This window comes from Bemisia tabaci, chromosome 3, assembly GCF_918797505.1.
Source record: "Bemisia tabaci chromosome 3, PGI_BMITA_v3".
NCBI lineage: Eukaryota > Metazoa > Arthropoda > Insecta > Hemiptera > Aleyrodidae > Bemisia > Bemisia tabaci.
In genome coordinates, this window is record NC_092795.1 from 28,068,834 (window position 1) to 28,090,520 (window position 21,687).

Below are 21,687 nucleotides of genomic sequence, written 5' to 3' on the forward strand. Positions count from 1 at the left end.
TGGAAAAATAAGATGTTCAAGAGCGATTAGTCAATAATAATCATCGCTTTTATTTTTATACTTCCTTTGATGGGAGAGATCATTTCCTATTAGTGGTTATGTTTCTTGTTGGCCCTAATATTAATCTAAATCATTTTTGAAAACACTTAAAGAGACTTTCAGGTTTTGAGAAAGGAAAAAAAAACATATTTTCCCCCTTAATACTCAGATTATGGATTAGGAAAAGAAAGTGACCTGAGGGTGACTGATCTCATGAGAAGGCATCGCTAGAAAACACATCCGTGCACTCATTCATTCATTTAGCCATATTTACCTTCATTTATTCAATTATTTCTCTATTTCGTCACTTCTAGTATAATAAAAAGGGATATTGATGAGCCATGGGTCTAAGAAAAATTAACGGAAAATCTATTACGAAAAACTAACGGTTTCATGGGAAGAGTCGTCTCAAAGATAATTTAATACATACTGGGAACTCAAGTCATTTTCATAAACTGAAACAAAAAAGATTTAGATGTGCAAAACTAGATTCAGGATGACTGCAACAGGACAGTCTAAGACTAACATGAAAACAGAGGTTGGAACAGTTTGGAAACATTCAACAGATTTGAAGGATAAAATGACAAAGATAGATCGGGACACGGATAAATAGAATGATGTGACCTGATGAAAAAATGACAGCACAGGGGGAAATTTAATGTACTGGACCGAACTGTGTTTTGAAAGCTGGAGTAGATGAATATGATGCGAGTTACAACCCTCCAAAGACATGATAGATGCCGAGGTTTTATTGAGAAAGAAGGTGCAACTTGATCCTCTAACCCAATGCAGTTGTATTGCTTTCTGTAATGGACCATTAGACAAGGTCTGAACTAGGGAAAGAAATTCACATTTTTCTCCTTAAAATCTTACACACAAAACTATTCATACAACTGGAAGTCCGGAAATAAACTCCTGAACAACATGTGAACGAGTATTTTTGACACAGATCAAATGAACATATTTCTGCCAAACAGAACTATGTGCATTTAAACAAGAGCCTTGAGACCCATAAGACTATATGCATAACAGGGCTCATGTCATAATGTACATAGTTCTCTTTAGCAGAAATACGTCCAAATGGAAGTTAGATCATATGAATGATGCCGTTTGTATTTTTGCCATTTAAACTAATGTTAATCATCAACACTTATTTCTTTTTCGGGAGTTCATTTCCAGACGTTCCTATGTATTATTCGTTATCCTCTTAAAACTTTGAAGAGAAAATTGTTGCAGAGTGCTTTAATTCATACATTTTGTCTAGTGACCCATTCTTCCACACTTGAAAAAAGAACAGAATATTTTCCTTTAAAATCAAATCTTTAGTTTGGTAAGGGAGCATTCAATCACTCCATGACACACTTCTTGAATTTTTTAAGGCCCTTTTTCCTAAAACGGTACCCATGATGCAAATGCAAACTTCTCTCACAAGTTAGGTAACACCAAGCAGAACCTAGTTCCTCTGACCCCTGAAATTGATTACAAATCCTGAAAGAGATGTATATATTTTCTTACAGTGATGAATGAAAATAAAAGGGGAAGCAAGTATTCTGGATGCTACACTTTAAACTTGTAAAATCAGAGGAACAGTTCATTTTGCCTGATTTTTTTAAGGGCAATCATTAAAAATGTCCAAAAATCAATGAAATAAGTACCCAACTTTCTCTCTACTGACTCTCATTTGCGACAAGAGCAATTGCTAATTGGCATTCAAAAAGAAAGCAGAGGAAGGAATTTTAAAAGACTGCATTGAAATGCGTCATCTGTGAGTTGAATAGTACACATGTTTGTTGCGCTATGGAGGTCCAGCGAAACATTTTCGCGTGTTCCTAATTTTTATGAGTTACCACTGGGTAGTTGCACCTTGGTTCTCCTAGGAAGAAGACGAGCGGAACAGAGATATATTCTTGACACTCATGCAGCCTGAACAAAGAAATAGCAGTTACAAATGAGAATGAGACAGAACGGAAAGAAATCAAAGGTCTAAAATACCTCTTATATGAACTTTCTTTGGGAGCTCTGGTGGAGTAAACGTGGGGGGAAGATGGTGTTCATCTGCAAACACACAGTCACACTAACTTAACACTACATTTCAAAACCTATTGGTTGTCAGCTCTTATGGAGGAGGTATGAGACTTGTGCCACAGAAATGTACCTATTCAGTAGATCCATAAAAGTTTATCTTTAGTGAAATTCTTCCTCGAAACCCTCATATATGACAGCCGAACCATATGTGAGAAAAAAGGAGGAGAGCTAATAGAATAAAAATTGAGATATTGGTACCACTGCCCTCAAATGCAAAAAAAGCGCATTAATACCAAATTATTCTCGAGTTATAAAGATTTTAATTTTTCACTTCAAAGAACCTAGTTTCCATACAAAGCTAGGCAGTTGTAGTTTTAGTTTTGATCTAGCTAGCACATTGGGGATTCAAAATTGTTTAATTGCGATGCAACAAGAGGCCTCTTACTGGCGAAAGGATGAAATGAACCATCAGCGACTTTTTCATTGGGATATCTTTCGTGGATTGGATGTGGATTGGGATATCTAATGCGTTTCTCATTGCAAACTCTAATTCTGATTTTTTCAACCTATCTGACAAGAGATTCTCTCCTCTGACTGCAGTCTAGTTGCTCTGAAGTCGTTTTCCTCATGGACACTTAAATTATAAAGACATTTTGAAATTTTTAAAAGGCAACTTTTTAACTTTTCCTGTTTATGTATTAATTTGATCGACGGTTTCAGATGAATTATCTCTCTAGTCCTATGCAGAATTCCTACAAGGTATTAAGGGTATCAATTAATTCCCATTGGAAGTGTCCCAGGGAGGGATTATATTTTTGTTTGAATCAAAATGAATAACAATGAAAACCGATAATATCAAATTAGATACAAACAATAATAAAATCTCTTTTGATGCTACCCAATGCTGCCCATGAAATGATTTCATGCTTATCGAATCATTAATGCCCACTTGTTAAATTGATGAAAACCGTCAACACAAAATCTTTAGTAAAAAAATGCCCAAGATTTTTACAAGTTTTTAAATAATATTGTCGTTATTATGCATCATATTTTCCTCAATTTCCTTTGAACCCTGCAAATATAAGACAGGGCTTCAGCATTCTTTTCAAGAGGACAGAATAGTGGATGATTTTTGAAAAATGTAAGTACAGTAAATGTACAAAGAGCCTGAATATGCATGGCATTGACTCTCTCATGATTTTTTTTAAAAAGGAACAACACTCTCTCCGTCAAGGGTTCTAACCTATTTAGTACCTAATGGAATGTTTTATTACAATTTTGTGAGCCTTGGTTTCTAAGGAGAACGCTGACAATTGGCAAATGAAAAATAATGATTGCAACCATCATCACTTTCATTTGTTCTTCTGCGAATTTAACTCGAATTGATAAAAAGCAATTTCTCTACGATTTTTTACAAACTGTTTGAACCAATGTTTGGTTCCTGGCTCTCAAGAGGATGCTAATTTTGGACATCGCTCCAAAGATGAGGAGACACTCTTAGCGTACAAATCGGATCATAATATTAGCAAACCATACTTGGAGTTACTGATCCTGGTAGAGTTATTTTGCTCCAATAACCGTTGTCAGTAAAATTTCAAAATCAGTCACATAAGAGCTGACAAGCACAGAACTAAACCAAGAGTTAGGAAAAAGATAAATTCTAAAATTAGTTATTCTAAATGCGACAGTCTAAAAGTTATTCCTCCGTTTCATCCTACACGGTCAAATCAAGGGTTCATTTAAATACTTCATTCATCATGATATATTGTGCAATAAAAAAAAGTTTATGAAACGGGAAATACAAACTTTAAATCCCTATCGACTAAAGCAAGTTTCTCAGAAAAAGTTTTTGCCAACCTTAGATTGTTGGATAGGGTTTTCAAATTAGGTCTATCTAGCTCACACAAACTGACTGAACGTTTCTTTGCGATGCATTTTAACCCCCCCCCCCCTCCCCCCCCCCTCGCACTTTGACCAAAAAGAGAACTTCTTTAATATACGATCTGATTGTAAATGCAATCAATGTTACTGAATGTTTAATAAAATTCTCTAAAATTATTATTTCCACCAAAAGGGTGGATGAAACATCAATAAAAAATGAATGCAAATTTACAGCATATACACACTTAATATAATTATATAAAACTAGAAGATTACAAAGATAACAATTAAGCAATGATGAACTGTACCTGGACAAAAAGTCGCCAAATATCATTATGAGAAAACTACTGAATACCATCATCAGTTGCAAAACACAGTCAAAATACATGCAAGTCAAGGTGAGCAATGAACATGTCATCAAGCAGTACTAATCATGCAAACCATGCTTCATGATTTAGTGTTTCAACCCGTTTGAAGCTGATGCAACATTACTCATTCCTCTCTTGTGATTATATGCTAGCATCTCTTTCTCTTTCTGATCATGAGCAAAATCGCTGAGCTGCCTTTTCTTGAAAAAAAGGCGAATTTTTTCGAGAAAATTTGGTTCACTTTTGAGCCCTTTTCAACAAAACTGTTAATTGACAAAGAAAAACACTTGCCAAAAGTCAGGAACTAAATTCTGTAATTTAATGACATCGCACAAACATTTGAATTTATCCATTCCTCGATCCATGTTAGGAGATGAGTCTAGAATTTTAGATGTGGTTACATTATTGCTACTTATATGAAAACCACAGGTTATAGGCACATTGTCGCCTTCAAAAGAAGGGGAAAAAAGATCGCTTATTAAAAGCTGCGCCGGGTTTGTTCTGCATGCAAAGTTTTTGAGACCAAGGTATACAATGCTATATTGACAGTGTAAGTCCCCAATCACGAAAGTATCTCGGTTTGCAACGTGGCAGACTTCATACTTCATACTGTCATACTTGATTTTTGGAATGGAAAGCTACTCAACGACAATTCTTTGAAAACTGCTGTGTGTTTCTTCTCTATGCCAAGGAAACTCTACAAAAACTTCAAGAAATGATGTCGATTAGTTCTCCTTTAAAAAAATAAAACAGGAGCGGAGTTTTTCAAACACCGCAAATGAGATACGTAGTTACGAACTTACACCATCTATATGGGCTATATGCTGTAAGTTTTAAACAGTAATATCTCCGTTAACACCTGATACAGAAACTTTACATTCGGGCCAATCTCATTATGTTTTATATAATATTGAAGTTGCACTTCTCAGTGCACTATTCTGTAATCCACACAACTGACCCTCTCATAGCACATGTTTCAATTAACCTCGTGTTTTCATGATATTGATTCAAGGCTTCTTGATGAAGGCTTCCTTTTCCTTAAAGCCAAAGTAATGGGGAGATTTAATTTTTTATTACTTTGGTCTGATTATTATTACAATATTTTCCTCTATAAGCAATTGATTCATAGTCGAAAATGATACAAGCGTTTCATCAATGGCTGTGTAAACTGTAACCCTCATATCAGTAGGTACGCTGCTCTGAGCAGCTGTCTTTCAAGACAATTTCTCAACAGATACTGGGAAATTACTGGCTGTCACTATTTGAGATAATTTTTTACTTTCGACAGTAATTTCTGTAAGAATAGCACAATCAACTTTTGAGGGCTGATATATGGATTTATGCTGGGAAAAATTAGAAATTTAATTTCAACCAAAAAGAATTTATGGGTTTTCTATTCTCTGAATACCTTCTCCTCCTCACTTGAAGACCTGTTATGCAGAAATTGCTCCTGATCAGATTTTTCGAGATTTTTTGGCACAAAACATGAGAAATATAGGTGCAAAAAGTGGGGACACAAGAGACATAACTGATAACTTTTGCAAGCTAGCAACTGATAATATCTTTGTCTTTTTGTTCAAATCAAACTTGGATAAGCTTTCAACCGTGGAACACATATGCATCAAGCATTAATGGACCAATTGATTCCATCAGCAAGTAGCAGCAGGGGTTAAATCATGAGCTGCGAATAATACTTAGGTCAAGTAGGAGACAAGACAAATGGCCTTGACGAAATTAGATTTGAGGTTTTGGTTACAATAACTGTTTTTAAAGATATTATTTACAGAAACTGGATTAAAATGGACTTAGAACGGCAAATACAGACGGGGTAAGCACATTTCAGATGAAATGAACACAAAGACCTCTTTATTTTTGAAACAACGAAAACATTTATTTTCATGATTTTCGCCGGCCCCAAAAATTTATGAACTGAGTGAGTCCTATAAAATTATGCATTGAAAGGTTTTGTTGCTAACACCTACTGAAAATTAAATTGTTCATAATTCATGAGTCAGTGTTGGAAATCAAGAACTATAAAATCTAGAAAATTCTGATCCTTTGTTTGAGTGTTTAAATAAAAATTCACTGTAATTCCCAATTAAACATTAAAAGCTTCTCAGCTACATTGCAAGCTGGTCTAAACTTGGTTTTACACTGGAGATCAACTTGGATACCTATGCAAGTCAAAAAGGTCAAGCTCAGAATTTACAACGAATGAATTTAGGAAAAATTGGCTGACAGTGAGTTAAATTTGAAGGAATGTTTGAGGCCGGTTCTTGCTTTTCATATTTTACCAATTTTAAACTTGATAAAATTATTCAAAATAATTTACTGTTCTACACATATAAAAAAAACCTGATTTTTTTTTTCGTAAAAATGTTTAAATTTATTCTTGACCACTGAAATATGATTCCCTAACTCTCTCTCTCTTCCAATGTAAAATTTATGCAACATGATTTAACGGATCAGAATAAAGAGAACATCGAGAATTAATCTTGCTAATTTCTGATACATTAACAGAAAATAATTCAACTGCATCTAGGACTAAAAGGAATACTAACACTCAACCATAGATGTAAAACTGGATAATATAATCCTTGATAATCAACACTGAACACTTTTAGAACTGGTGAAAACTATCTGACTACTCAGTGAAAGGAGTGAAGAAACGTGTCTACAGGCTTGCAAACAAATTATCACACTACACTGTAATTTAAACCAAGAAGAAAGTTACATAAAGTTAAATTTTCGATATTCACATTTGTATAATTTTATTTGCAAGATCAATGGTTGAAGGAAAAAGGAAGTATAAAAGAAAGATAATAAGATAAGAACTTATTTTCTATTTTGGTGCAAAGTAGTTTTAATGATTCTTAATGTGTTAAGTAAAAAACTCCCCATCAAGAGCTAAAAAATCAACTTTCATTAGAGACTTGACTTTCCTTGCCTGTAGACACAGAAAAAGAGGAACTAAAGTGATATACACTAGTCCGCTGGTTCTCTGAGAGGAGCAGTTATTGAAACTCTGATCAATCATCGATAGCACGGCTCTTTGACTTTTGGACGATGTAATATTAATTTTGGAAAGCTTTGGAGAGCTTTCAGCTCTCAGTTTGGTGAAAATGCCCGGAAAATTCGACCACGTTAGGCTTTTTGAAAATTTAAAAGGTTTTTTTTGAGCCAAATTTTCAAAAATAAAAATATTTACTACATTCAGAAGCTTTTCGGTCAGCTTTTGGTGGATTTTCTTGTTGGGGATATAAAGTATAATATTGGGTAATTTTACCATCAATTGCAAAATAGTTTGAAATGATTTTTTTCCATTTAAAAAACGAAAATTTTGAAATTTGGAAGAATCCTGATTGACAGAATTTTTGTAATTTTTCCCTCAATCGGCTCTAAAAAATACTGAAAAATCATCCAAGTTACTGCTGGCAATGTGGTGTCACTAAAAATTTGCAGGGCTATAAAACTCTTAAAGTTTCCAATAACCAATCCACTGGATTTATCAAGAAACATGGAAATGCTTTTCCTTAACGAGGAAGAACATTGCCTAAGTATATATCCAATGAGGCCTCGGACAGCTGATTCACTTGTGCAATGGAGGAGGGGGGGGATTCTAATCTACAGAATATTTCAGGCACAATTCCAGGGAAGAGCAATAGGTCTAATGAGTTCCACAAGGCCAAGTAGAGGAAATGGGGTATGTACTTGAATAAGAATGTGTTTCTTAAAGCCTAACTTACTTGCGTATGAGTAATCTTCGCCTTTTCAGGGATTTGTCGAGAGAGAAGACGGTAAAATAAAACGAAGAAGAAAACGAAAAACAGAACAAAAAAGAAACAGAGACAGAATTAATTGACTTTTCTATTTTGAGATTAGTAACTTAGTTGTGCACCATTAATAAAGAGAGTTGATCTAAAAGAGGAAGAGATTGCTGTCCTGGAGGATGGACACATCAAAATGGTTTTTGTTTGCACCTAGTGGTAATCATGTATGTAATACAATATACCTAAATATAAGGGTAATATAGGTATATAAAATAATAGGAAATACTTCACTGGAGAGAGAAGACTCAAAGAGTCTTTGAAGATTGTATGCAATAAAACATATTTTGCTGGAATCCTTTAATGATCAAGGAAATTTAAAGTTTTTAATAAGTCCTGTATGTATCATTTTTAAAATGAGAGAACTTCAGTCATTTTTCAGATTGAATGGATGGAAAATTTAGATTGATGTCTCTTTCCATTAGATCTATACGTTTTGTTTTCGTTTTTAAGAAAAAGGAAAGAAAAAAAACACAATCAAGAGTTTCTGATTAATATTTCGAGTAAGTAAATTCTTACTCTGCCTGCAGACAAAGAAGAGACTTTTCAGGGGTGGCTAGTTCATCATTGGACTTAAACTGAAAGTAAATACCTACATTTCTTGACTAAGACTACAACTAAGATGGTTGCCACAATAAAATTTTTGATGAGAAAGATTTAAGCTTATTTGAGACTCAATTAGGCTTAGATTAACATTCGAGACAATAAGACAGCTGCTAATCACAATTGAAACCATCTGTATCAAAGTTTTGTAGAAGTGTACCATGTACCAAACACTATACCTCCCAAAATGTCATTATCACACACATAAAACACACACATATACACCCTTACCGCAATAAATTATGCAAATGCACTTGCCTGAAGCAACAAAATAGGAACCCACAAAATTTGATGACGTTTTTACTAGAAGAATTCAAACTAGGCCTCTAAAACAAGTTGTTAGTGCAGCCGAATGATTTGAGAGACTCTTCATAGAGACTGTTTATAAGAAATTAGGGAATGCTACCTTCCTGAAAGGCTGTGGGAAGATAGGTGTCTGAGACAGTTAGGTGCTGCAAAGTGCCAGAGGACACTAAAAAAGCGGCTCTTAAGTATGTATGTACATTTAGAGAGAGAAAGTACCAATTAAAAAAACTCGTCAAGGCTAGTTTTTTCTGACGCACTCGCACAAAAATTTAATGAAGAATTTTTTGTCAGTAGATTCAATCATCACAACCTTCTTTGCAGTTTAAGGAGAAATGTTGTAAATTTTATGAGAAAAAATTCTTGATAAGATTATTTTTTAGAATCTGAGTCATGATTGGCATAGGTACTTGAAAGAGTAGGGAGATTTTATTAATGTCACTCAAGCATTTTTTGTATTAATGACTGGAAACTACCGCACGCTCCAAAATCAAATTGGAAATCTTGGTTAACGTTTAAACAACATTTTGGTGCGTGTATGTAAAAAGGTGTTGAGAAAACGTCTTATGAACACAGTATATAGCTAGTATGTCGAACATGGATTTGACCAAGTAAATACCTCACAGCTACCCTGAAAATTGTAGACCAAAATAAACATCAAAATGCACCAATCACTCACAAGAAGTACCTGGCACACCTAAAGACAACATCATACACATTTTTCAATTTCAAAAGAACGTAAACTACAGTACTGATAGCACAACAAAAACGAACTGATTGATACTGAAGTCTGAGCTTTTTGAACTCAACTTAGTAACCTTCTTCCCTTCATTTAGGCTTCTGTAACCGAGCTGTAACCAGCCATAAGAAGCCGTTCCGGACGTACTTCAAACCTCCTCTTTGGCTAGCTGGACCACAATATTGTGGCTTACTTTGTGAGTTACATTCCTTTCATTTACAAATCATTTGAAGAAAATTCAAGGGAGTTCTAGAAAGTTCTAAAGACAACTTGTGTTTAAAGCCATTTAAATAGTTTGAGGCCTGCTCACTCTTCCTCATAAATTATTGTCAATTAAACCATATAATCCTCTTAATTACTCACTTGAAGCTGAGCTGACCCCCTCCCTCTCCTTGTCCTTTTAAAAACAACTGGCCGAAAAATCGTTTCCTTCACAAAAAGTTTCAGAAACACTCCACAAAATTGCGTACATTTTGACTGTTACAGAGCACTATGTTTAATCCTCCTCTCCTGCAAAATGCTAACATCACAGATTAAGCTTCCTTCCTCTTCCTCTGTCCATGCTCTATGGAATTGACGAGCACCCCCCTAGACCATTTTTGAAATAATCTAACATTTGGATTGGCAAAAGTTTGCCTATTTTTAAACAGTTATTCAATTGTAATTTCCTCATAGATTAAACAACAGTGCCAATATTATGTGGAAATTGATCCATTTAAAAAGACATCTGTCAGTACTGTGAATAACTGAAATTCTGCATTTGCATGCTGAAAACTTCCTGATGGACTTTTATACATCATCTACTGATCATGGCATTTGCTGATTTCTTCAAGCTTATGAAAATGTTGTCTCTTCTTAATAACGCATATTCACAAAGGTTTTAAATTAAATAAATAGCTGATAAGTACAAACTTCTGACACTTGTTGTCATAATAATTTGAATAGTCCAAATTCGTTTATTATATAATTCTAAGGCCAGTTATAAATCTCAGATCATGTTCTGACTGAATATTTTCTTACTGAAATTTAAAGTTCCACAAGTTGATCTGAAGAAACATGCATAAATACTAGTGAACTCTTCCTTCAGTGCAACCAATTTGAAAAAAACATCAGCCCACTTTCATAGCACTGTCAGTTACATATTTTTACTCCTGATCTAGGGTACACAACATTTATTACCCAATTAAGAAAGCAACACGTGACTTTTACGACACACATGCAATCAGAAACAACTTCCAGTACCCTATGTCTGGCCACACTTTCACCAAAAATACTAAGTCTTAAAGGAATTATAAACTCTCCTCACGTTACAAAACAATGTATCTACTGACTGCTAAAGACACTTAAAAGTCTAAAAAAATGGATTGGAATCACCATTCAAAACAGAAAATCCACTCAAAGGTAAGGAAGTTTTCTGAAAAGCTCTAGGACACATACTAAGACACACACTCCTGCCTGAAGATGGATGAGGGTACAGTCGTTTCATAGAAGTCGCTTTCGATACAAAACAAATAATCTCCAGCATATCTTACAAAAGGAGGTTTTGAAAAGGATTTTAGATAAAAATTTAGGTCTCTCACTGACATCAAGTTTATGGAGTGGGTATTGACTTTCCCAGAAACCACCTTGATTATTTGAGACTAGAATTTCAGGAGAAACAAACTCAAAGAGAACGCTTTTTCGAACACTTAAGAAAACGTACAAAAATATGAAATAGAAACGCTGAATGCCTACAGCCTGACAAAGCCATGAGAAAGTAAGTGAGCAAGCTCTTCCAAAGAAAGAGCACTTTTACAAAATAAAATAGGTTGTCATTAAAAAATATTACACACTCTGACACACATGCAATTTTATTGTATGTACACACAAATTAGCCTTGTCTAAACTGCGACGTGTACCGTTTGAAGCACCAGCCTTTTTAATATATTTTTATTCCTAACTTGGCCGGACCCAGCACAATAATTGACAGGAAAAACTGTTAAGACACATGAATGATGGTTCCGAGAAAAAAGAGCGGAGATATGTTATAGAATTATTTATAGTAGAGGTAAATTATTATTCAGTTCTAAACTAGCAAGAGGAAAACAAATAGAAAGGCAAACAAGACAACTCATGGTAGAGAAAAAAATTAAGGGTGAAGAATGGCATGAAAACTCATTGGTCCAACAAGAGATAGATATTCTTCATAAATATTCTGGTGTTCTAATTCCAACTTTCCACCTATTACATTCTTTACTTTATCTTCTTCGGTTTCTCAAAAGTTATCTGAAGTAAAAACTTGACAGCTTCAGATCAAGTACTTCTTTCGAGGATCACTATTTGTAGGTAAGTCCTGAAGAAATAAAAGCCGTTTCTAGAATTTGAAAATGTGCGTCGCCAGTCTCCTTTCTTCAAAATGTTTGCCATGCCACTTTTTCCAACTTTGCCTTTCGAACGCACTCCTCTCTCTTGTGGTTCAACAGAACAAGCACTATTTCACATCCATCCCCTCGATTATTTCTGTCAATTAATTCCTCTGTGGGTTTTCCTTTTTCTTTACTATGAGGTCGAAATGGAGGAAGATCAGACAATGATCCCACTGATCATACTGCTCAAAAAAAAAAAAAAAAAAAAAAAAACCTAGCGCTAGGTCTTCACACAATTTCAGAAAATTAAGAGCAAAATTATTCTTGAGCATAAGGATTGCCCCTTTTTCCCCTCAATTTGATTGACATAGTTAAAGTCTCCTGAGAAATACAGCTAAAAAATGAAGAGGAATGAAAGAAAAACCAGTACTCAGTAAAATAAGTAAAAATAATAAGATTAGAGGAATAATGAAATGTTAACATACTTGCTCTTCCAACCATCTGAATAGCTCGAACGCCTTTTCTAAATGTCGCCACTGGAGAGGACAGGCAAATGCGAAAGAACAAAAAATAGGGCAGATGAGTTAGTAAGCAAACAAAACAGAACAAAAGAGAGTGCAATCAAAGGAACAAAATGCACTGTCGTTAGAACGGTTTATCGGTTAGACTACACTAAAAAATCAATGATCAAGACTGTTAGAGAGAATTTAATTTAAAATGAGGTCATCTATGGAAACAAATCAAAATAAAAGTAAGGAATTCATTAGTACTAAAATATGAGAGTCCACAAAAAAATCTTTGGTGCAGCGAAGTAAAGTTTGAAGGAGAGCAATTATTTTTAAAGTGCTTTTGAGTTTTGACAAAAATAATTATGAGCAACTTCGTCAATTTATACCTCACGAGAGGGCAAAAATTTGCATCTTAATACAAACATTTTGGCGCAGAGAGCTCTCAATTTTTGTAGATGTCAATGTGCCAGGTATAAATTCATATTTTAAAATTGATGAATAAAAATTTGAAAACTCAAAACAAAATCAAAATAATTGATGTTGTATTATTATGGAACCATGATTTTTATGATTGTAACGTGTCCTTCGCAGAAAGTTTTCTAGACCATAGCACTAATGGGAAAAATCTCAACTGATTTTAAACACAAATTTAAAACCAAATTTATACCAAATCAGATGCAGATGTCATTGATCATCGTTTTTAAAAGATGACCTCATTTTAACAGAGAGAATACTAGAGATTAAATAACTAGTTACTGAATGCCAAGCCTCATACAAGGCAATTATACGAAAGGTTCAATGCAAAGATAAAAAATCCGTAATGAGACCCTACATAAGAATACGATTACTCAAAAAGGAGTGGATTGAAGGGAGAAACACTTAAGGCTTATATTTAAAAAACAAAAAACAAAAAAAAAAACCTGGATACAGTTTTATTATTGATTCTAATAGAGAGTCTCCCACGTCCATTGCAGCCTTTGTTTCTTCATTAATTTTTTCACGTCTTCTATTCGAAGACTTATTTTTGACTAACTTTAGGCTCCTTACCATGCTAATCATTTCATGGAAAATTGAATAAGAGACAAGAAAGACCTCGACTCTCGAATTTTTTCCATTGAAATAAAATTGCATTTTTATTTTATTTTAGACACGACCAAAGCTTGAACAAGGGCTTGAATACCTTCTTCCATTTAGGATGCTTTCTTCTAATTATTCTCAGCAGCAATACCTACCAAACAATTCAGAGATCATTCTTGTACGAATATTTTTTTCTAGTTCTGGTTTTTTTTTCTAACGATCAACAGTAAAAATGTTTGAAATGTTACATGGCATTGACAGAATGAGTTGAAAGATGAAAAAACTGTGCCAAACTCCTCTTGCTTTTGAATCCCTTTTTTGAAAGGCTCACGGTGTTGAGGAATTAAATATTTGGGACACTGATATGAAAAATTATTTGATCTGGCCATTCATATTAAAAAAAAGGGGGTTTCATCACATTACAATACAATACAATAACAAGTAATGGTAATAGCATTACTATGCAGTTTTCTCCAATTGAAATCCTTGGATTCTAATTTAGAGAAACAGAGTTATCATTCCTTGAATCTACTCCTTTTTACAGATATCTGAATGCATATCTTCTGAGCAAAGTGATTGAAAAGGTAAATAAATTCAAGGCATTCATTACTAAGTTCGTTACATGAAGCTTCATCAAACCATCATAGCAAAAGTATAGATTCAAAGCTCAGCTGAAACTCGGTGATATGAGACTAAGGTAATGTGAAACGGAATGAAAATTGTGCAAAGAGAGGCATATAGAGGACTATTTGATTGTAAGTACAGGGTCAAACGGTGCAAAAATTTCTTGGTTACCTGCAAGGGCAAATATGATTAATCAACACGATATTAATAAAAATCATTAGATGTTAAACGATCCATCCAGAACGTTTACCATCATTTGAGGCAGGGTATTCGTTGAATGGTAAAATGCTATTACCACATATGATTTCCCAGAATTTCATTGGTGTGTTAGAAAATACGAAAATACTTTTTTGAAAAATTTTATATGATCAGTAAAAAACAAATCAGATATAAAATAAGAATTTCTGGATCGCCTTGTGATGGAAAAACTAACCAAAATAAGGATATGAGCAGACATGAGGAATGAGGGAAGGAAGGGAAAAATAAGAATTATTATAAATTTACGGAGAGTGCATTGCACACAGATTAACTTCCATATCTGCTAAAACACATCTTTTAATTTTCTTTAAAAAATAGTGCCCTGAAATCTCTGAGAAAAAACAATTGAAATTCAATTTTCTCATCTCATTTCCTAATTTTCTTAAAGAACTTTCCACATAATGATGATCGCAAGGAAGAAAGAGAAACTGAATTAAATCTTGCTGTGGACAAAACGTTCATGATAAAAAGTTTCATTTATACTGAGAAAAAATATTTAGTAGATGTTTCCAATTTTTTGTAAGCAGCTAATGCTACGCAAGCAATCAAAATTACTCTGATAATCGTAAATATCAAAAAGAAGCTGACAGCATTTTAGCAAAACAAAACAAAAAATACTGAAGTCTGTCCTTGCTGCTTAAATTCAATGTAAGGATCATTTACTTGTCCACTTACCAATTTTCACTAAAAGAAAGGAAATTACTTTGAAATGGTATTAAAAAAAGTCAATAGTAGAGATATCAAAGAATTTTAGACAGAGTTGTTTGCCATAGCCTCCTACACCAACTAATAAAGCAATCCTTTGCAACTCCTTGCCTTGCAGTTTTGTTATGAAACTGTTGATGCAGTTTCTTCCCAGATCTAAACCAAGACTGAATATCTTATTCTAAGACAAAACTCTTGATTTTATCCTAACTTCTAGCCAAAATCATGACCTGACTCACTTAAAACCTTAACATCTTCATGGACACGAAAGCGAGGTAGGAGGACACCATGCTTCACGATTTCACTCGAAATGAGAATTCCATGGAGTTTTGAGTTTCAACTCTCCTGCAATCACGCCTTCCAGCATTATTACAGTCTCGATTTTGAGAAATGTTTATGAGCTTGGAAGTTGATTATAAGTGGGACCATGCAACTGTCACATTTCTTGCAAAACTTTCTCTTACACTTGTAGGAGCTGTATCACAATATGATTCACATAGTGACACTGTACCTTTTATCATCAAAGTGTTCCCTAATTCCCGACATTTTTCGAGTCCCTAAAAGCCCAGGATTGCATCAATAAAGACATAATCTTGAAAATATGTCGGGAGCAGAGGTGAAGAAAATTCAAACGAAAGAAGCAAATAGAAAAGTTGCCGGACAAAAGTTGTGAAATGCTTGCGAGGTTGGAAATAAGAAAGGAAAAACTCCTGGTTTTTAATCTTGCGTACAAAACTGGAGAGTGAAAATGCGTCCAGTGCAGTGAAAGGACAGGTGAACCTTTGCAAAGATATTCAACCAACTTACGAGGAGACAGATGACAATGAAGCTTAGTGGGGAACTATGGAAGCACAAATTGCTAATACGTATGCTCAAGCAGCCAATGATATTGCTTTGTACTTAAAATTCCAATGCGTAGGTGGCATTTAGAGAAAATGTTTCTGACCAACGGATGAGCAAAAAATATTTTAGCTCAGCTGTTCAAAACTTACTGCAAAAATCACAGATATTTCAAGATTAGGACTTCAGTATTTTTTAATGGTCTAAAAATGGGTACATTGATCTCAGTCCGAGCAAAAAGCTAATAATGGAAAGAGAGAATTCTCAGGATCGGTTTGAATTCTTTGGTAAGAATAAGAGGTTTTAAAGTTTCAACTGTTTATATTTGTCTATTTGGTCACTATTTTTTCATTTTCCTTCTCGTTTCCTTGTAATTTCAATAAGAACCATATTGTTTGAGGAATGAAAAAATACCAAAAACAATTTCAAAAAATGCCACCCTGTAATGCAGAAGTACCATTAAATGAATGAAAAGAAAAAAAATTCAATTTATAACCTGGTTAGCAAAAGAACAATAGAATTACGCTTCTTGCTAATACCGCATTCTAAGTTCCAGATACCAATAGAACCATGTCCCTTGAATCGAGCCTGGCACTAATTAAAAGCGGAAACTGATTCTGCCTAGAGAAAAAAGTAAGTTAGCACGTAAAGGCAACTCAGCCTGCGCGGTTCAAGACGGTTAAGGTAAAAATGCGCAAAAAAGAGGAGGAAAATTAAACTTGAAAATAGATCAAATTAAAAGAAAGCAGCAACGCAATTCAATTTACGAGTGTCTTGGACGAGTTAATAATGTTAGAACACCAAACAGGGGCCCTACCCTCTACACAATGAGAATTCTTGTCAGTACCTTTCACCATTCCTGACTGCATCATCATCATTCCAACATCTGGAAAAAATGCCACACATTACCGTAGGAGGACAAATAACGGCAAGCATTGTGCAATCAAAATATTTTCAAAAAACAAAAGAAGCATATTATGTTGTAAAATACTCTCTATTTGACAAAATTTCAGTTCTGCAAAAGATCTTTGAATAAGAGTCTTAAACTATCAATGAAAAAATACTGTGATATCATGATGCATCTTATCATATGACCAACAAGTGCCACTAAAATAAATGGATGGCGTTATTCAGCGGTACGGTACTGTCAGATAAAACGTTATTCGTTGATACGGTACCATCAGATAAAACGTTATTCGTCGGTGCGGTACCTTCAGATGAAACGTTATTCGTTGGTATGGTATCGTCGAATAGTTTTGAATCAAAATCGAACTTTCGAATAATTTGATTCAACTGAGTATTTTAGCACTTACAAAAAAGCAGTTTTGTAATAGGAGTGTCTAACATTTTAACCTCTATGAGTATTGATCAATGTAATATGTCAAAGAACCCTTGCAAATAAGATATCTTTATATGAGACTTTTGATTGTGATATACTAGGGTGATAATTATTTATGGTAGACTGCGGAATTAATTTCCACACAAAAAAAAAAAAAAAAAAAAAAAAAAAACATGTTTTCCGATTATGTGACTTTTGATCAATCAATTTCAAGCAGAAGGACATGAAACTGATCCAACACGGAAAATAAATTAAATCTCGGTTTGCAGCACTGTAACGGCTGTAAAATCTAGATTTTTTTACCTAGCATCGAAAATTTTCACTGAATACTTTTTATCTTTTAGAGATTTGACTTCAATTCAAAAATATTCAGAGATTTTCACTTTAAAAAAGATAGAGCAGGAACAAAAATTTTGAAAAATCATGACCAAAAAACGTTTCTCAGTTTCGCCATCAATGAGTCCATTGCTTCTTCTCAAGTTGATGGGACATTTTAATTATGTGATGGAAGGACAGATTTAAGGAAAGGCCAAACATGTCTTAAATTTTTGTGACAATGTACAAAATGACTAAATTTACCAGGTCTATGAGAACCCTGTATCACAGGTAACTGATTTAAATTCTGTAGGCAATTATTAAACACAACAATGGACCTACACTCTTCAGCAGGAAACCATCTCAATTAAAAATTTCACCAGACACAATGAACACTTGGAAAAAAAAAAAAAAAAATAACGACCAATTCGGTTCATTGAATGCAATAATTCAATTAAAGTATCAAAACAAAACAGCAGAACGGACAGAAGCTTATATGGAGGGGGAGGGGGGGGGGGGAAATTACAACTACTTTATCATTGAGAATGCTATTCTTAAACCAGCCTACGGACGAGAGATGACTTCACTATAACGCCATTTGAGTGATGAGGAAAAAGAAAAAGTTGATGAAAACATTTTGGCAGAGCTACTTCATCAGAAAATGAAGTGTGGAGAAAGCTTAATATTTTAGAACACTAAATACGTGGTAAAAAGTTATAGGCAAGTTTTGTCTCAATCTAAACCTTTAATTCCTAAATTTATATACACAATTTTTTCTGTTTATCGCTGTTGCATGTGGGAGCATAAGAGCATTGTGCTTTCAAAGGTGAAGCATTGTTATCCTATGGTTTTGAGAACTTCAAGTTTTCTCCTTAATGCACAGGAAAATTAGAGAAATTCAAGAAACTGGAAAGCTCTAGCATGACTTAAATAAAGCTGTTTCAGAGGAGCTGAAAGAATGAATGACTCATTTGTGACACAATGAAACTAAGGGTCACAAATTAACATCTGGACTAGATAAAAGTCACAAGTTTTCCTTTCAAAATCTTACGTGGAAAATTATTCACATAACAGGGAGTTTGGAAATGAACTTCTGAACAAGATTAAAACATTACATACATCCTGTATTATTGAAACAGATCAAACGATAGTTGGATGGTACAAATGACATTATTTGTAATTTTGCATTTTGACTAATGTTAATTATAAACACTTGGATCTTGTTTGGAAGTTTATTTCTAGACATTCCGTTGTGTGACTTGTTTGCCTCATGAAATTTTGAAAAGTAAACATGCTGCAAGTTCCTTCATTTCATACCTTGTCTAAGGGCCCATTCCAAAAATTTTGAGATACTGCAATACTGATATGCCCTAACATGTGACAGCCCCTAATTTTATGAATACACACTACTTCCAGACATTTAATTGAGTTATTGGGAGACCGTATGGTTTTTGACCACTTTCTAGCAGCAGCGGTGGTAAAAAAATTGCAAAACTAATCATAAAATAATTGCACAAAAAACCATTAATTTCAAAAAAAGAATATTCATCACCTGAAAAACTGTAAAAATGTACCAGTTAGGAAACCTCCATACCCATGATCACATTATAAAATACTTTATTTAAAATCGTGAGTCCATTATGAACCAGAAAATATGGTAAAAGAGGCTAGTAAATCTTTTTTGTTTATAGTACCATTCAAATAAAAATAATTTCAATTTCTTGTCTTCTTGATTAGGTAATCTTTTTCAATTCAAAATTTACTGAATTTGATGCAAATATTTGCAAAAAAAAATATTACTGAGAAAAATAAAACAAAATCGCGTACAATTCAGCCTTGTTTAGTTCTTCTTTTTTATTCTTTTAAAAATGTTGTAGAAATGTACCTGCTCTTGAAATTTACAGTTTTCATAATTTTTTTTTAAGTTTTAAGAGTCAATGTGAAGAGACCTACATCTACAGAAATTGCCGATTGGTGAAATTCCTAGGATAAACTTGCGTCTGAGAAATTGAGGTAAGATTAAAAAATTACTAATCTTTAAATAAATAAAATACGAGTCAAACTCAGGCTGAAAATAGCTAGGAGAGTGGAAAGAAGCTAATGAAACGATTCCCACATGCAGAAAAAACTCACCATTAAGACTTTCATCACACAATCCGGATTAAAGGGATTGATGCAGAAAACTAAACCGATGAGATTTTTTCAACAGACTTGGAGAGTAAAACAAAACTTAAGTAGAGGATACTTGAAAAATAGCTCAGTACAAAAACCACTGCCAAGAAATCTGTACACTTCCAACAATAACACAGTTACCTGAAAAGCTTGATAAAATCAGGCGTCACGGCTCAGAGTACATGAGTCTGAAACTGAAAGAATCTTTACATGAACTGAAAGAGAAGAAAATGAGTCAATAGCAGAGAAAAGAGCATACTTACAATTTTTGCATTTGCATTTCTTGATGAGAGTTTCGTCACGAATGTCCTCATGACAGGCTTTACAGTAGAACCAGGCCCTGTAAAAGAATCGTGATTGATGAATATTTCTAGAAATAAGCAGATTGATTTCCGATTTCATTGAAAATGAAACACTATTTTTCTTTTATAAAAAATCATTACTCTTAACTTCTGTGCGGTAATGGGTCAAATAAGTAATTTTAAGTCACAAATCATGTACTTTCGACTTTTAAGAAATAAAGGGTGCGTTACAAAAGTTTGGGAGGAGGGAGAGGATAAAAATCTGATTTTCAGTATTACATATTTTAAGAGCAGCCTCAAAAGGGCACGACGCAGAACAAAGAATTTAAATGGCTTAGCATTCATTGCCTGCAATAAACAGGTAAATGCACTTCGGTCAGAAAACTTTAAGAATAAAATCTCCAATTTAAATGACGGGTATCCTCCTTAAACGTATAGCAGACAGTACCCTCACCTTTTGACTTCGTCCGCTGATTGAGCAATAAAAAAACCCTGTGTGTTGGCTGTGATTTTTGCGCCCCGTGGATTGATAGAGATCTTGCTGTCCCGTCCATCTTCACTTTTTATTTCGATCGCAAGAAGCAGTAACTTCAGTTTTGTGAAACAAAGTCTGAAAGATGAGAATAGGTCAGATCAATGTTGAGTGAAAAAATATTTTTCATCATGTTCTGATGACTGCTTCAGTTACTTTCGCAACGGAGAAAATTTATTTATTTTAATTATTAACCAAGATTAAGGCTTTTTAAGGAAACAGAATACCTACATCAAGAGATTTATAAGAATTGGAAACTGTGAGATATATATGTTATTCTCGAACTTTGTGCTACCTTTTATGCAACGGTTTTCAATAAAGCAAACAACAATGATTGGTTAATGACTGCACAGAATGAAATTTTGAAAAAAAAAAAAAATTCCAACTTTTTTTAGCTATTTAAGTGGCTTTAAAAAAACTGCTCTCTGGATGCTATTTTGCTTTGAACAATTCTACATTGGTGATAAAATAGCTAAAGGAGTACCTATGAACTCAAAGTTTCAAAAGAGGGATCAAAAAATTAGAGTGACAAAGTGATCGTTTTACATAGATTTACCTTAAAATAGCAACTGCATTACCTATATTTTAGGTGTCTGCCAAATCATTCGATTCATCAAATCTACCTGCAAATTTTTGGGGGACCAAAAATACCACTAAAAATACAAAGACTTCACAATTATGGTATATGTGCTTTTGGTTACGCTTGAAGTTAAAGAGCTGTAAGGAGGTAGAGCAAGTTACAAAGAGAAAATACCAACGTAGCTTTATTACACACATGCGCTTACATTCTCATTGGTGAAACGGCCAAAAAAAGGTACGTACAATAGCTACTTAAAAATCATTGATAATGCACTTTTATTTCAAAACTACCCGCTTACCTGACG

The 21,687-nt window shown here is 34.0% G+C and overlaps 1 protein-coding gene across 1 annotated transcript in view; it reads right to left on the reverse strand.

Annotated features, from left to right (window-relative positions):
* The window catches only part of slo (calcium-activated potassium channel slo), a 163,182-nt gene that overhangs the window by 28,234 nt on the left and 113,261 nt on the right, over nt 1-21,687 (reverse strand). The window contains exons 13-18 of the mRNA XM_019042390.2: nt 20,726-20,881; nt 20,233-20,309; nt 16,961-17,029; nt 12,616-12,666; nt 8,060-8,080; nt 2,032-2,094 (exon numbers count right to left, since the gene is read on the reverse strand). Coding sequence (XP_018897935.1) covers nt 2,032-2,094; nt 8,060-8,080; nt 12,616-12,666; nt 16,961-17,029; nt 20,233-20,309; nt 20,726-20,881 — 437 coding nt within the window. The remainder of the gene's footprint in view (nt 1-2,031; nt 2,095-8,059; nt 8,081-12,615; nt 12,667-16,960; nt 17,030-20,232; nt 20,310-20,725; nt 20,882-21,687) is intronic.